This window comes from Plectropomus leopardus, chromosome 2 (genome assembly GCF_008729295.1).
Source record: "Plectropomus leopardus isolate mb chromosome 2, YSFRI_Pleo_2.0, whole genome shotgun sequence".
NCBI lineage: Eukaryota > Metazoa > Chordata > Actinopteri > Perciformes > Serranidae > Plectropomus > Plectropomus leopardus.
The window spans coordinates 33,794,701-33,813,099 of NC_056464.1; the positions used below are offsets into that span (position 1 = coordinate 33,794,701).

General features: G+C 38.3%; 1 protein-coding gene across 2 annotated transcripts in view; it reads right to left on the reverse strand.

Annotated features, from left to right (window-relative positions):
- The window catches only part of igsf21a (immunoglobin superfamily, member 21a), a 262,796-nt gene that overhangs the window by 96,899 nt on the left and 147,498 nt on the right, over positions 1 to 18,399 (reverse strand). For both annotated transcript variants that reach the window (XM_042497548.1, XM_042497540.1), the window contains exon 4: positions 4,434 to 4,552. In XM_042497548.1, coding sequence (XP_042353482.1) covers positions 4,434 to 4,552 — 119 coding nt within the window. The remainder of the gene's footprint in view (positions 1 to 4,433; positions 4,553 to 18,399) is intronic.

Consider the following 18,399-nt stretch of genomic DNA (forward strand, 5'->3'; position numbering starts at 1 on the left):
TAACTTTTTTTTTCCCCTCTCATTTTCTTTCTTTCTCCTCTCTCCTTTTTTTCTTTACTTCCCACTGAACTTGACACACTAATAGGTTATGAATAATTCTGTTTCAGTTTAGACGGCAATTAGCCACAATGCCAGGGGCCATTCTTCTTCCTCTCTTGTGGAGTGGTGATTTAAGACCCAGCTGAGTTAGGGTGCTCCGACTATCCTGCCACTGCATCACTCACTTCTTCCCACCCAGCGCTGAAACAAGAAACGGTTAACTGAGTAAATTCCCACCGCTGATAGTCTTTTGGTGACGACAGTGTGGGGGAGCAGTCGAACAGAGGCATGGGATTGGTCATCAAACTGAACAGAACCGAGGGTCAAGGGCTTAGCTAAAAAGACTTGAATGTCTTAGTCAAAGGAGAAAAAAGAGAAACACGAACACCATAGGCAGTTCTCAGAGGCACAAAATGTGATAATGGAGTAATATTGTCACACAGTGTCTCTCTCTGGTGTTCCACTGAAAAATTTCACCATTGCTAATTAGCCATAGGACCACATGGAGAACAGCATGTCTTTGCTGCTGGAATTGATACATCAGAGGCAGGCGAAGCAGCTGTCGTTAGGGGGACTTAAATACAATAATTACAGCACAGACTGAGCAATAGGCTACAGGCGCAGAACGTCCTCTAGTGATTGAACGAGATATCATGGAAACTGATAATGGTAATGGCGGTTGCATCATAGAGGCAGAAAGAGTTGAAGTACACAGAAGAAAGCAAAGATTCAACGGGATTAAATGGACAGACACGCAGATGGATAGACACCTGAGGTGTCACTTACACCAGGGAAAGAAAGAAGAAAACACACAATGCAACATAAATATAAAGGAAACAAATGTGCATTGTCCTACAAAGTACTGGAGGCTGAAAAACATAGTCTGCTGATTCTAAAATGGCCCAAAATTGTGCATGCGCTGATCAGTAACTTTTTTTAGTAAATTTTTGACAGTCTCGTCAAAGTTTTCTGTTCTCTCTTTACAGAGAATGCATATTTAAAGACAATGGCGCCCTCACAAATGTTTCATTGGGGTGGCTACATGGGGCCACTGAAAATCCTGAGGTGGCATACAAAAACCAGAAGCTATAACTGGATTGAAGTATATCAGCTAGACAGAAAACTATGTCAATATGGGAGTTAGGAAATCACATGCTGATATATTTTGGTCTTTTATCTTATTTATTATCTCATAGACCAAATATGATACTAGTACGGATAGTATTTTGAGGTCCACAACAAATCTGTTATAATGTGTTATGTATTTATTTGTCAGGCGATTCATTGCTCTTCAAATAGGCTAATTGTCTTTTTTATGAAAAAAAAAACTCTCACTCTATATATATATATATATATACAACTTTAATTTAAAGGAGTATATAGATTATAAAGGAAAAAAGTCTCCTCAAGTTTAGGGGAGACTCACAGATCTTGGGGTAAGAGTTCGAGGGACCCCTTTGAAAATGGCCATGCCAGTTGTTCCCACGCCAAAATCAACCCTAAATCTGGAGTGTAACTTAGCCCCCTTCACAACAAGCTATGCCGATGTGGCTGATACTAAATGGATGCTCTGGGTTGTCGAGTTTCACAAGTTGCTACTGATTTGCTCTAGCTTGAAAAATGAGCCACACAGCCTCTTTAATACAGTAATTTCTGCCTTCTTTCTAAAACAAAAGAGCACCCATGCATACAAGTGTGTTAACTCAGCAGGGCTAATATTAAATAAAAAGGTTGATATTCATGGGACAATAATTTGAAAGCAATAACTACAGAATGCCCAGGATCACCTATTGCATTCTGCACTATTATATTTTTATGTGATGATTTTCACCTGTTGCTTGAATTTTGTTTTCTTTTACATAAATTCATATATTTTCACCAAACTGGTACATAAAAATTCACCAAAATGAGGGAAATGAAGTGTTCAATTCTCAAAATTTCCAAGGAAAGGACCCCGGAAACCCTTTCTCCCACCTCATTGTTGAAAGAAAACCTACACAGGGTAGAAGCCCTGGCTATGCCCTTCTGATGCACTGTTTTTTTCTGAACCACTGCAATTATCTACTCCGACCTCATACTGAGCCCTCCATTACATTGCCTAACATTGTATACACTGAAGATGTCTACAAAATGTTTTTTCTGACCCCAAATGTCCCAACCACTTTTCAACACAAAGTGACGCTCTTGATAGACACACAGAGTGTATGTAAGTGTTTTGTCTAAAAATGCAAATGCTGGAAAAGTAGAGGTCACAGAGACAGCGCATACCTCCGCCAACGCTGAACACATGTTGTTACAGCAATGAGACATAATTTCTATCAACTTTAATTTTCAGCTGGATCGATTTCTTGACCCTGCTAACACACCCTTAGGATTTGGAAACAAGTCTATTTCTGTTAAGTTCATAGTTGAAGGAAGCAATAACCTTCTAATGGCAGACACTCTACATCCAGATAACCACTGAAATTTTATCGATCGTTCCAAAGCCCAAGGCCTATCGCTCCACAAAATTTCTAGGATATGTTTCTCATTATGACTTGTTTTCATTCTGACAGTCATGACAGCAGGATGAAGAAGTAGCCACAAGGCAAACAGACAAATGGAATAAATACTACATGAACCTCTGTGTAAAATAGCTTTGGTGCTCATTGGGCGAGGGTGATTAGTGCACTTGTTGCCTGTAGTGCCATTGTTTTGCTCTCCAAGCCAACATCCATCCGAGTGGTGGGTCATTTTTCAAATGTTTTCACACAAAACCTCGACATGCAGCAGAAAGAGCTGATGGGTGTTCTCAAATTCATACCAGGCTGGTGTGAGACAACTGATCACCAGTATTACAATAATTGAATTAATTAAACATTTGTTTTATTCCAACAAAAGTGTACTTGAGTCTGAAGTTGTACTTCAGTGACACAAATGGGAGTGAAGAGGGCATACAGTAGAGGATAAGTGCGTGCAAAAAGATTTTTCTTTTCACACAATGACGTAAGTTGCAAGGCATCACTACAGTCTATGAGTAAGATCACCTCTTGCTCTTCCACAGCGCCAGCCTCTTGTCCAAATATGGTCACTTCCAGCTCCAAAAAACTAAGATGGCAACAGCTGAAATGCCAAACTCGAGGTTTCAAAACAGAAGTCCACAAACTAGCGGGTGATGTCATGGTAGCTACGTCCATTATTTATACAGTCTATGGTTCCTACCCTCTAATTTCTAATTTACTCAATTACCTGCCCCTACAGATGGACGACAAAATAGCTCATATATGACTATTAATGGCTGCAGTTTTGAACATGAAAATAACGCTGTGAAACCACTAAAGTTTCACAAAAACTACTTTGTTAGGTTCAGGCTGGAGGTCGGTTAGGTTTTAGCAACAAAACTCCTTGGTCAGGTATAAAAAAAAAAACATAATTTAGCTTAAGATGCCCTCTGAGTCAAATTACAATTTGTGATATTGGGCTTGGACAAAATTAAAATTGAAACTGAAACCGAATGGAAATTATCATTGGTACGTTTGCGGCATGTTTTGTGATTTGGGTTATAATGAACTTTGATGTGACCTGACTAATCTGTGAAGCACTTTGTGGTTGCCTTGGGACATAATATGTGCTGTATAAATAAATGTACCTTGCTTTTTGCCTCGCCTGAAAATAAGTTCATTTGTTATAAACATTAACATAACATTATGAAACTCTTGAAACTCAACATGCTACATTACGCTGTTAAAATAACTCAGCATTGACTTCTGGTTTCACACAGGACATGAACAACAGTTTCCTGGATGAAAGACCTGTGTTTGTTTGATGTATTCACCTCCCCTCGCTCAGGCCCCAATAGACTTCACTCTTTATACTACATTGCTTAATTTCCTCCTCTGCTGTTGTCATAAATACTTCGGCCAGTAAAGGTTGCTGCATAAAAAAACTACAATAATGCAAAGGCCATAATTTCTGCTTGTAAAAACATCAAATGCGGTCATATTTTCAAGGACAGTCTCTAAAACATCATTGCCATTTCATTTACTGCTTTAAAACAGGCAGTAAAGCTTCACTTCAGCTGAAGTTGCTTAACAATAATGCTATTTGCATCAAAAAGCACAGTTGTTTAAATTTCCCATCAAAATTCCTTGTTCCTTTCTAGACAGCAGCAAATCCTACTTATAGGACCATCACTTTCAAAATGTTCCCCCTCCGGCACCGCAAAGAAACCTCACACTTTTTTTGAACGATCAAGATAGCTTTGTCTCCTGCTGGCAAACCGGCACAGCATCCAGTTTTTCAATCTTTGTCATACTGTCCAACTGCCGTGTCCCACACTGAGAACAGTAAACAAGAAACCCTTGAAAAGGATGTTTCCTTGACTTTAAAATATAAAGTGTAGAGATGGTACTCACACATAACAGTAAGAAAAACATTCCCTGAAGCCAGGACAACCTTCTCCCTCGTTGCCCGGTCGTAGATGCCCACATGGCATTCGTAAGGCCCGTTGTCTGAGATCCGTACTTCTGGGAGGCTGTAAAATACAAGACTTGATTAGAAAGTGCAAAGGTGAGCAAATGAATATTAACATTCATTTATATGCAGTTAAGCAAAATAATCAGTGTTGAATTGTTTCACCTGAAAGCATTTTAATTATTCAACTGTCAAGCATAGCCTGTACATTGGATTGACAGGGAGGTACTGTGGATCAAGAGGCAGCATATTGGGTTTCTACATTCCAAAGAGGATGCAATTAAGCCAAAAGTTGGGGGTTTACTTACTCTTTAATGACCTGATAACAGACAAAGCAGCTAAAGTGTGAGATACTTCAAAATACTTCAAATATTGTTCATTAATGTTAACACTAAGCTTGTTTGATAAGTTATAAAAACAAGTCAAGTGATGACCCTTGAGTTACTAATAAGGTAGAGGTGGAGGATTTGGGTCCATTTTGAAACCATATGTGGTTTGGTCTGCATTAGCCTCTCTTGTTGCTTTGTGACACTGAAGTTACTGCAGCACTTAACAAAATCTGCCAATATCACGTCGAGAAAAAAGGATGAAAAGATGGCTGATAGACTGTACAGCAAAATATGGAGTTGCCAAAGTCAAGAAAAGTCCTGCACTTACAGTAAAGACTTTTTTTTTCTTTAAGTAAATGCCATAACAAGTTTTGGAATTTGTAAGTTTTGCTAACTTTATTTTACTTGCTGATTGCTTAGTTATGATTCTTTTTTAAGCTCCCAGTGAACAATGATTCTGTGACTAATTAATTTTGAACTCGTGAAATTAATCTAGATAATTAGCATCAATGATTTATCTGTTATATCCGAAGTATTGTTAGAAGTGCATCCTTTTTAGGGATTATAATTATTTAATAATGGGTTACAGTGCTGTACATTTTAAAGTTGAACAGGTCCAATAAGATGACCAAACAGTCATCTGTATCATTTATTACTGATGAAGACATTATTTTTCAGAGACATTTTATTTAACAAAGCATTTACTCTGCTTTAATTAGTTTTTTATTACTAAATAAATAAGTTAGGGGATACAATAAAAACGTTTAATTAAACATTTAAGATAATCTAAAGCCTCTAATCTAAAGTCTCTGCAAACAATATTCATTAAAGATTTAGTAATGTTTACTAAAACATTTATCACCATAACTGTGACAGAGAAAACACACAAAAACAAAAGTTTGTAATTTATTGTTCTAATATAATACTTAAGAGATGCAGACGGTATTCAGACTTTCATCTAAATGAATATAGAGCTCAGATGATACCACCAGCTAGGTGAATGTTGACCAGAAGTATGATCATTAATAAAAACTCAGTATCACTGTACTTAACATTGCATAGCCACTATGCTAAGACAGCAGTATGAATTACTTCTTCCTTTTGTCATTTGTCTAGAGTGAATATATGCAGGGTCTTAACATCATCAAATCTTAAACTGAATATCTCTTAATACTTATGCTGAGTACATTATTAATACTCTTTCCTGTCAGTGCTATTTATTTGTTCATTTAGTTTTCAGTGCTATTGTAATTTTCCCAGAAGGCACAATCACTGTCAGAGAGAACCAAGATGAGCAGCTTGCAGCCAGTGCTTGGTTCGCCATGTTTTTAGTCTTAGTTCCAGTGAAAGAGAAAGACAATTACACGGAGTACGTTCTTTGTTTTAATCACCAAGCCAAACTGGAGTGAGCCTTTTTTTTTTTAAATAGATGCCTAGAGATTTATTTAGGAACATTTTAAAAAGTGGCGATTCCAGACTCTGAAGGGCCCCAGGCAAAGAAGCATATCACTCTCTTTCTCTTTCTCTGGGCCCTACTTAGGGGGTTTTGGGCTGAAGCGGTGTACTACGGTGCTTTATTGGAGGTCTAAGTAGGTTTTATAGTTGTCATTGCAAAATATGCCAATACGAATGGCCGTCAAGGATCCATTTTTCAAAAACCATCCAAAGTCTAAAACTTTTTAGCAAAAAACAGAGAATTTTGAAAACTGTCACGATATGGCACTACCTAAAACGTTGCTAAACAATTTTAAATTCACAAAGTAATTTCAACAATAATCCATCAACACATATTCGTCAAAAAAGTCAGCTAAGCAAAGAAACAACTGAAATCATTAAAAATATGCAAATTTGTCAGTTATGAGCAACCAAAACTAAAACTTGCACATAAAAGCCACGACCAAAGATAAACTAAATCAATTTTCTATCAAAGCTTGTTTCAGTGATTCACTGATTTGTCGCGTTCATATTTTACAAAAAAATCAAAAACTGTTTTGAGTGTTTTAAAGGCAAATGGTAGAAATCCATCGTCCTACAGTGATGCACGCTTTCTGAAACAGGAATAATTTGTTGTGTTTTTGTGAAGTCTGTATGTGGGAAAGGAAAAAAGAATACACCACTTTAAATGACACCAATATAAAGTCCAAACCCACTGGTGCTCTCTGGTGTTTTAGCTCTAGTTTACTCCAGTTTATCTCTGAGGTTTGGGTCCTGTCTCTTTAGCTCCATGTTTAGATCCCTTGACCAAACACTTGTTTACTTTGGCACATAAGGTGTGGTGAACCAATGAGCTGAACGATACTCAGTGTAGTGCTGATTCTCAGTGGGATCAACAGTATAACAACACTTTGACCCTGCAGAGTCATTTGATTCACTGTTATAGAAATCATGGATTATCCAAACATTGCTTGATGGAGCTTTGCATGTGGTGTTTTTTGTATAGGATATGGAATGACACTGTAGGTATGTTCATGACTGTTAAAAAGAGCCTATCAAAATAGTTAAATGCTTGAATTTGATTAATCATTAACCAACAACAGCAAAAAAGTCACCTGAAAACAATCACAAAAATGCACTAAAAGTATAACTTAAGCATATTTGCAGTCAGCAGATCTAAAGTAAATCTTTTAAAATAGTACAGATAGCTTGATTACTGTAATCTCAATCAAAACTATTTAAGTGTAATAATTTTGAATTCATGGAAAAAAAAATATTTTTTTGATAATGAATGCATGCTTTATCATTTTTTATTTTTAGCCTACAATTCTACAGAGCAACAAAAGCCAACAATTACTCAGTCAGTGATAGGAGGTGACTATTTCTGAAAAAAAACAAGGGAGCGCAATCTGTATTCTGCACTTGGCTAATGTGTCAACAGTGATAATCAAAGTGAGACGCTACTAGTCACATTTAGCCCCTTTGATTTATTCCCACAAAACAGGAACAATTGTCCTTGCCGCCCGCGTGTTTCAGATGAGGACCTCTGTTGGAACAGTGGCAGGGTGCTCACAGCAGCCGGGCTTAATGAGTTCAGCTGTGTGTGTGTGTGTGTGTGTGTGTGTGTGTAGGAGAGGAGATCGCTCATTTGAAAAAGAGTCAAATCTGTGCGCCAACAAAAATCTTTCCACCACAGATATTTATATATTCTCTTTACTCAACAACTGTCTTTGAACTACCCTTGAGCAAGGCACTTTGACCTCAACTGAAAAGCTTGAAGGATAACATTGGTCTCATTTCGTTAAATACTAGTGTGACTCTAAAGCGAACTCTAAATCTATGTTTATTTTCCACTAAAGTATCAGCAAAACTTAAAGGTTAGCCCTATAGACAAAGAACGTCCTTAACCCAGTAACCAAAATCAATGTTGACATTGTATGTTTTTACCAACCACTGTTACATCTAATACGCTAAATTTGTATGTTATTATGTAGCAGACACATTGAAACTTTATTTTTCTTCCAGTTTTGGCAAAACTGTGGTTAATGTTTGGTTTTGTTTATTTGGTGATGGTTTGAAAACAATCAGGTTTTGGCATTAAGTACCCACTTTTGGTGGCTATATCCCTGAAGGAAACACAGCAAAGTGTCGGTAAAATCCAAACGGCTTTTTCTGGCTCTATTCTGGCTGGAAATTCAGCAATGTCTTGGTAAAAGCAACCTCTTTTTTCTGAAATATCCTTGCAGGAAACACAGCAATGTATTGGTAAAAAACAACCACTTTTTGTGGCACTATCCCTGCAGGACACGCAGCAATGTTTCGGTAAAAATAACAATTTTTTGTGACATTATCCCCTTTGGAAACACAGCAAAGGGTCACTAAAAACAAACGCGACTGGTGGCTAAAAGCTCCTGAATTGCAGTAATGACCTGTAATCTGTTCATAGTTTGTCATCTTTAACTTGGCAGGCATCTCGTCTAGATGTCATGCCATCCACCATTTTCTGATCACAAAATCCGATCATATACTTCAACACTTTAGGAGCAGTTATGACAGGGATGAAATGTACAAATGTAACGAATCCATTATGTGCAAAAACATACAATGTCAATATTTTGCTTCTGGCGACTGGGCTTTTTTTTTTTTTTTTAAATCTCTCTTTGTGTGTTCTGGGTTTTCTTGGTTCCTTTGCAATCTTTTGAACTTAAAATATTAACCAGAACTTAATGAAACCAGACTAACATCATTTGCTGCGCTGACTCACCAGGGCAATTGGGATAATCTATAAAAACCATAAAGTTTGAACTCGCCCTCAGTACATGAACTTAAAGCAAGAAAGCAAAGGCGTCCTGAATAAACCAATCATAGACAAATGTTTGAAAAAGGTTAGTATATATGAAAAAGAGTGAGCATGTAGAGATATAAAGTGAGGCCGTCTCCACCAGCGCTTCCTCGAGGGATAAGCATAAAACAAGTCTGCTTTTCTTTTTCCACCACAGTGGAAAATGATGAGAATAGCACAGTGAATCTCTCTGTGGTGGCGGGTGGGGGAGGTAATTGGCTTTGTCTTGGCTGGCTACATTATTGTAAACGCTGATGTAGCCCATTGCTTTGTTTTTACAAAGAAAGCCGTAGTTCTGCTACAATACAATCCCAACTGCTGCATTCATGGACTCAGACCAAGTGCAGAGAAAGGAACCCAGAGATAAGATAATTCAAGGCATGGGAAGTATTGCCGGAAGAAGGGTGAGGAGGCCATAAAGAAACCCCCAACCACAGCATTTCTGAGTGGCTGCTTGCTTCTGAAGTCTCTGCCAGTGTGACAGCAAGACATATCCATCATAATTCAGGGAAGGAAAAGAGGAAAGGTTGTACTCCTAACATTGAGACTTTTGTTAAATATTAAGACTGGTGGAATTAATTTTTCAGCACCCCCTCTAATCTTTGATGTCATGTATTTCAGAGGTGCTAGTCCATTGAGAATCTGTTCACAAAAATGGAACATGTGACTCCGAGAGTACTCAAGCTCATTTTTTACAGCTGTCCCCCATACGCAATTAACGGGTCAGCTAATGTTTGAAGTCTCAATTGGAATGAAATCACCATTTGAATGGAGTAATTGAGAAAAAAAAGATAATATACCACATATTAACAAGTTTTTTCCTCATGATTATTGTTCTTATTATCCATGCAAAGTAGGAGTGACATCAACTGTGCCACAGTCATGAGCATGTGATTTTACCCAAGTAAATTGCAGTTTTGAGAGCACTTAGGAAAACTGTTTAGCAAACATTTATGTGTGTTTTGAGTCCTGCAGTAACTAAAGTACACTAGCACTGGATTTATCCACATACTAAAAATATGTGGTTCCAATCTACCTTTTGCAGAGCAGGATTTCTGTTCACAGCTCACATTTTACGAGACAATTCCCTCTGTAACTTCCACTTACCCTACTTTCTGGGCTCCCAAAACCACTTCCATTAAATTTCCCTCCTTGATGTCTCAATCTTTCATCATATTTTCATGTTTCATTGCTCCTTGGAATCCTTATGTCCTTTACTTTGTTTTTAAATAATGGACTTCAAAAAAGCTAGAATTGATATTGTAAACGTATGTAATTAATATTTGCTGAAACTGTCACAATATCCACACAGTATTAGATGAAACAGATAATCAGTGAAGGAAAAATCCTGTTCCTCCTCCTACTGTTTCTAATGGAAGCTGCTTGAATTAATGGCGGTCGATAAGAACAACAAATCAGACCTGAGGCATCTCTAACACAACTGTCAGTCAGGTTCATCATTGCTCGCTAACAGAGATCCAACAGTCAAACTACGCTATGCTGATCAAATACGAATCGAACTTCTTATACTGCATTGCCTATTTCTCATCTCAAATGTATCCAGAACCAAATTTTAAAGTTCAGCTTTCAAATGAGGACATCTGCTCTGGCCACTGGGTGGCGCTTTGTTCTGGCTCTACTGTTTTCAACAAGACAGCCGTGTTACAAGCGGTCTCATTTCACAGCTAAGCAGCCCACTAAAATATGTTTCCAGAAGCATTTAAAAAACAAAAAGAGAGAAATCCAATTATGTAATCTTGATTTATATTTGATCATCGCTGCCTTTTCACAATTTGACCACAGATCACAAGCAGTGATTGACATGATTGACAGCTGCGTAAGAGACTCTTCTCTTCAGACCATTAAAAGCACGATGGGGAAGACAATTTTTTTTTTCACAGACTATCTGTCTCATGTGGTGTGGATGTAGTGACAGTTTCAGCAAATATGAGCAAAAGTTATTTTTATAAATGTTGCCCACGACAGATTTAATAAGGTCCTTAACTGCAAAACAAGGTAAAAGGCATAAGAGGGGGAAATTAAGGGAAGGGAGGTACGGGGACCAGAAAGTAGGGTAAGTGGAATATACAGAGGGAACAGTCTGGTAAAATGTGAACTGTGCAGAAAACATGCTCTGCGCAAGAGTAGACCAGAACCATGCAGGGCCTTTTGTTACAGTGTGGATAAATCCCGTATTAGAATATTTTAAGTATTACAGGACCAAAAACACTCATAAATGTGTTTAAACAGTTTGTTAAGAGTCTCTGACTCAGCAGGCTGATATGTCAGTCACTGCTGTTGAACTGCGGACAAACTGTCACACTAAGCTGCACTGATTAAATATGAATCCAGATTTTGTAGCTGCGCTGCCTATTTTTTGCCTTAAATGTTTTCAGAAACATATTTTAGTGTACCGTTTGGCTGTGAAATGAGACAAATTGTGACATGTAGAAAACAGTCGAGCCTGTACGAAGCACCACCAACTGGCCAGTTAGGGAGGTAAACAGTCCACTAAATGATGTTCCTGAAAATGTTTGAGGTGAGAAATAGGCAATGCAGAAACATGATCTTGACTTACATTACTTTCACAGTTTGACTGCAGATCATGAGCAGCCAGTGACTGAGATTGACAGCTGCATTATGAATACTCAGCTCTGATTGGTTGTTTTCTGCCAGCCACGCTGGCCATCAAAAGCACTTTGAGGAAGACAGGGCACATGTTTCTTTTTCCACAGATTTTCTGTATCATGTACTATAGTGTGGATAAAACTCCGCCCTCAGTGTCTGACGCTTTGAGTCAATAGACTCACACTCGGACTTAATTCACCCATCTGCAAGTAGAATTCCATAATTTCTTTTTATATATTTAAAATGTTACTCATGTTGCATCTATTTGTATTGTTCTTACTTATGTAGGTATCGTGTTATACATGCATCAAACACATATGTTCTATTTCTAACTTTACATACTAGTTGCATACATTGTATTTTCATATAAGATACACACTTTTATATTTTTACACACTAAGCACATAATACATATTTATAATTACATATTTAAATTCTGGCACTAATTGTTATTTTATTTTTACTGTATTTCTATTTTATTTATTTTTTTATTTTTATTTTTACATATTTTTCCTTCTACTTATTTCTATTTTCTATAATTCTCTATGCTTGGCATCAGATCAACCAACTAACAAAATGCAATTTCCCCCTGGGGATCAATAAAGTATTTCTGAATCTGATATAGTGTCAGTTTCAGCAAATATTGCAAAACATTTTTTTAATAAAAGTTATAAAATGTATCTTCAATCAGTAATGTATTACATTCTGCCCAGCAATAACAAAACAAAGGTAGATGCTGAAAACAGAAAATACAGGCCTTTTTCCCCCGCCTTGCACCACAAAACTTAATATCAGTACAGCTTAAATATAGTTAATACGCAACCGAGTGAATAGGCAATTGAAAAGACAAACAATTTCCTGCAAACCACATTAAACACACAAGAACCCCCCCCCCCCCCTATACCAGAAAACAGCACATACACTGTGCTGATCGATAGCAATGGGCCCCCATGGAGGAGCAGCAAAAACAGCACACCGCAAAGAGAGATCGATTGTCCCCCAGGAGTTGCATCTGAAAGCTCTTTCCTGTTATGTAGGCCTTCCTGCAGGACTCCTCCTGCCTACAAATGCAAGCAAATGCTGCCTAGATGGAGAGTGAAAAAGAGCAGTCTTGACAGAGCAGCGTCTGATAGCTCATCCAGTCAATCTCTGCATCAAATTAACTAGCACATTGTCAGATACTCTTTCTGGCCTGAAGCATTACGGTTGAATGGGTCAGGACTGGAGACTGTAAGTCAGTACACACTCGATGGAAGGCAAGAGGCAAATTGCCTGGAGGACGGGATGCAAGGAGAGGTTTGTAATCACCCATGTTTCCTTAAGGAATGAGCATGAAACAAAATGACGAGGATAATGCTGTGATTCTCTGAGTGCCAGGGGAGGTGTGATTGGCTTTGTGCTGGCTGGTTACATTATAGTAAGTGCTGATGTAGCTCATCTCTCTGTTCTTATCCACAAAGCTCGAGTTCTGTTGTTTGCTATCCGCACTGCATTCACGGATTCAAATCCACACAAATGCTAAAAAGGGAGCTCAGTGATAAATAGGTAGAAAGCATGGAGGTATTACGGGAACAAGAGTAAAAGCCCACAAAGAGAGCTCACAAAAAAAGACTTTTCACTGATTACAGAAGCTCCAAAGCCCCACTCAAGAGTGCATTAAATGGGTTATGTTTTGCTTATTATTCATTAACAATATAAGAAGCAAAGACTTTACTTGTCTCTATCTAAGAATGTTTAAAACAGCCCATACTCAAATATTTTTTTTTTACACCTCAAAAATAAAATTGGTGATACGATGCTTAGTTAAAATCTGGTTCAACGTCAGGTTTCTTGTGCTGCGTTTAGATGCCCCTCACAAGCTATTTTACCCTTTGATACATGAGAAAATTGTTTTGATTTCTTTAACAATATGGAAAAAAAGGTAATGACCAACTTGGCAAGAAATGTCTCACAAAGAGCAAATTGCTATAAGTAAAAGTTTATGACGAAAATTACCTAAAAAACTGTTTTAAAAAAGGGGGGAGAATAATTAGAGCTGTTCAAAAACTAGGGAAAATATATTACAGAGAAAAATACATGTATTTTTAAAATATTGTGTTCTTTTTGGTTGTTATTTTCTTGTTTGTTTTTACTTTTCTTTTTTTCTTATTTTCATGCAATTTTCTTGTAACTTTTCACTAATTTGCTCATAACCTTCTCCCCATGTTGTTCAAAGAAAATGTGCTAAGGTTTCAAAGGGCTAACTATCTTCAAAAACTAATTTTCTTGTAACTTTTTACTTACTTCTGGCTATTTTTTGGGCCATATATTGTAAAGTTGCTCATTACCTTCTCCCCATGATTTTGAAAGAAATCAAACTAACTTGCTCAGGTTTAAAAGCATTAAATATCTTCAAAATGTAATTTGAACTACAGTATTTGCAACCATATTCCATCATCATTTTGCTATATAAAATCAAAATGAACCAATAGAAGTAAATTCTAAACTCTTTTTAATGAAGGACGCCTCAACGGACACATTCACTTTCAGAGTAAGATGAAGAGGGAAGTTATCAGACTGAACATTTTTAATTTGTAACTTTAATCAAAATAAAATTGAAATGGACAGTTTTAACAAGACTTCCCACAGGAAATATTTATCAATTACTAAAACCCCTTACTGAGCTGTGTTGACTCCGGAAATTAGCAGTACAACAAAAAGGCTTGGCCATCAGATTTAGAGGGGGGGGGGCGACACGCTGCTGAAATATTAAGACTGCAGAAATTATTTTGTTTAATTATTGATTTAGTAATATTACAAGCTAATTTAAAGGAGACAAGGAATTTTATTTTACTCTTTATGTTTCATGGTTACTGCAAAGTTGTACATTTAGATATGGACATTTACCAATCAAACAACTTGTGTCATTTAAACTCCAGATTGGTTAAAGCACTCCCGTTCAGTATCAGATCTATGCAGACAGTCCAGGAGGTGTGCTTGTTTCTTCATGTTTTATTTAACATAAATGGTGGTAGAAAGAAAGGCAGTGAGAAATGGCTACACCCTGATCTAATGAAGCAGGTACATTACTTTTGGGTAATTTTTTATCTGTCTTGCATACCGTTTTTCATGGTTTTTGTGAATATGAGCAGATGTGAATATTTTCATATTGTAGACATACTGAGAAGTAATAAATGAGAGCGTTGTCCTCAGATTCAGACAACCAAATCTGTATTCTTTGATCTACATAGTGCAGTTTGGCATTATATTTCACCTGCACCGTTCTCTCTCCTGCTACGAGCAACAGTCCATGGGCTGACAATGCCAATGCAAAGCAGGACAGCACTTTAAACCTGGAGCACAGGAGTGGAGTGCGTTCAAGCCCTTGCCAAACGAGTTCACAGAGTGCTGATGAAGCCTATTGCTGCCATGGAAAGCTCTCTGTATGTCACAGCATGGTTCTGGTGTCTTTGGCAACTTTCCTGCACTGGTGCACTGGAAGTGATGCATTTGACTTCAACCAACTGAAGCTAAAGAGGGCAGTAAGGGGGACAGACCATAGCGACAGAGCAGCAGCTAGGAATCAGGCAGAAGCTATGGCAGAAAATCTTAAGAGGGGTCCAAGAAAAGTTTCTGGAGTGGATGCTACAGATAAAGAAGAAGCTCAGTGGTCAGAGGAAGGATTAAAGTATAAAAACTCTCTGAGAGAACGCTCTTTGGGGCGGGGGATATGCAGAAAGCTCATCTGCAGGGATACATCATCAGCCAGCCCGTTCTCATTCCTAACTCGTTAAATATCGTCGCTTGGTCAGTGATTTCAGCAACAAACAGAGACGCCAGAGGCCACCTTTAGCGGAGGTATAGCATCAATTCATAACAAGGCCAGATGGCACCTTTGACGGTAAAATGATACCCCACTGGATGGCGCCAGTAAGGATGTGAGTAAGGACCTGGAAAGTCCCTATAGCGGGCAGCTGGGGCATATGGGGCCAAGAAACCCCTGACTTTCACCTCAGAGCCTGCTGTTCGCTTCCCATTGCCTACACCTAACCACATGCTTGTGTTGCACAAGGACATAAACGTCAGTATGAAGTATTATACTGACATTGTACGTTTATTTTCAAAAAGACTGTGTGCATCTAACCAGCTGAAACTTTACATTTCCTGTGAAAAAGAATTTTGAAAAGACACGATGCGTTTAACAGGCATAAATTGACACGGCGTCCCAGAACATCAACAATAGACGCAGAAGGATTCCTTGCATGTCATATGTAGACGTGAACCCGCCACGATATTTGACGAGTTGGGATGAGAATGTGTTGCATAGAAAACATCAATAGTGTTTGTCTAAATATTCTCACTGCCAGAGGAGACAAAAGTTTTTCCTGACCCCTGACCCCTCAGACCTCAAACCTTCATTTCACGCATCCAGTTACAAACTAAATGCAATCAAGCATTTTCAGTTGTTGGTCCCTAAACTGGGGAAGAGTCTCCTTCTAAAAATCAGCTTCTATGTCCACTGATGCATTTAAAACCCCTTTTAAAACCGTTCTCTTTGCTTTAGCCTTTTAAATCATTATGTTAACATTCCCAACCACACTGCCTGGCTCTACCTGTATTTTATTTTGTTGTTTGTGCAACGTTATTTTTGTGTTAAGATTTTTGTCACGATATACTGACTGTGCTTACTTTGTTCTATTTACGGCTGTATTTATTTGTCTACTTCCTGTGTTTTTATTTGATCATGTCTCTGTTTTATTTACCTCCTTGTAAAGCACTTTGGTCAAAGTCTGGTGATTTTAAATGTGCTCTATAAATAAATGTGACTTGACCTGACTATAGGATTGTTCCAGTAATACTTGGTATTATTAAGACATGCTTGTACTTTTAACATGATAGGTTGCTTGTCATTGCTTTCCAAAATGACCCCTATGACTATTACAAAAAATTATTGATGGAACAGTTCTGATCTTCCACATGTTTAAGAAAAAAAAAGGTGGCATGCAGTGAAAAGTTGAAACAGAATCAACTTTTGGAGAAACACAACTCAACGTCACGCTGCAGTGTGGCCAATCATGGCCAGATGGGCACACTGGCTCTCTGTAGTTGGTCTCCACCCTCCACTCCCTCACAAATGGGCCCTCCCACACCACTGCACAACTCTGTGGCTAATCCCTGCAACGCCTGATTTGGTGTGAATGCTGCGTGCTTTCAGAAAAATGTCTCTACTATTAGTAGAATCAAACTTACGTATGCCCTTGATGTGCTACAGTAATCTTTTTCTGGTATATCTAAGGATCTATCAAAAGGACAAAAAATGCTCATCATTTGAGCTTGAATACTGGAGGTCCTCCAAACTTCAAGTGTCATCAGCAACATGCTAGATCTGTCATTAGTCTTACAAGGACTAATCTATGCATTGGCACTTAAATACAGAGAAAGTTACAGCTGCTTCCAATCTTTGAAAGATTGTGACTAATAGCTGTCAAGGAACAACAATACAGGCAATCTTAGATGAAGTAAATATCAGTGTCACTTTTGGAACTGTCTAATAATTGCAAGTGAGGAGCAAAATCATCTCTCATACTGTTACTCTATTACAGCACAATAATCATACGTTGCTATGAGGAAAAGGCATTCTACAAAAGGAGAAAAGGAAACAGCTAAAAATATAGTTTTTCCACAAAATGCTCAGAGTTTATAAAAGATACAGAATATTGAGGCATTCATTTCTTGGTCGTACAAGTGGATTTGTCAGACTGCTACGGCTTTGTACAGAAGATTTACCATTCTCAGGTGGAAATGGGAGATTATAGCGAGCAAAAATTCAGCTTTTTGCATTTCTTAGTAGTCTTTAGCTGCTGTGTTACACCATGAAAGTGGGACCGTGACCAGTAAGAAGGAATTTTTTTTTTCTTGACTGGAAGAATGGTGTGACTGTGGCAGGAGTCCACATTTCTCTCTGGCTGGTGAAGACAGGCTAAGCATTCTGATACAGATCCGGATACAGGTCAACGGAGGCAGCATCCTACTGTTTCTGATGCGGATTCATCTGAAATCCACCTTTTTCTTCTGTGTATTGTATTAGTCTGCCTCTCACTTCCTCTCTTCATATGTATGCATTGTTTGAGGGTGTGAGAGGGGTTATGTTTTCTGTTTGCGTGTGCATTCACGTTTCCATGTCTGTGTGCGTGTAAGTGTGTACGCCATTCCATTGTGATGATGCCGACGCTCCCAAAGGGATAGTAGGATTGTCGAGATAAATCATCCTCAGCTGGGCAGCCACACCACACATGAGGAAAAAAAAAAAGAAGAAGAAAAAACGAGGTAGGAATGTACATGAGCGGAATCAAAGGAGAGCAGCCGGACAAAGACAGGATGAAAGGGAACGAGGAATGTAGGACTGTAACAAAAGGATGCAAAGAGTGAAACGTTCCAGCTTTAAATGAAGTCGTAGGGTGCGATGTATGGCCGGCACTTCCTTTGTGTTGCTGAACATTCAGACAAGGATGTCTGCAGTGGGAGGAGAGCCAGAGCAGAGGGAGCAAGAAATGAGGAGATGGGCAGACAGCTGCCAGCCGTATTGTTGAGGCCCCGGGTAAAAGAAGACAGTCCCCAGGACGCCTTAAACGTGTAATCAAGCCAACCGCAGCCAGATGACTCCTCATCCTACTGCTCTCTCTTTCTCCATCTCCT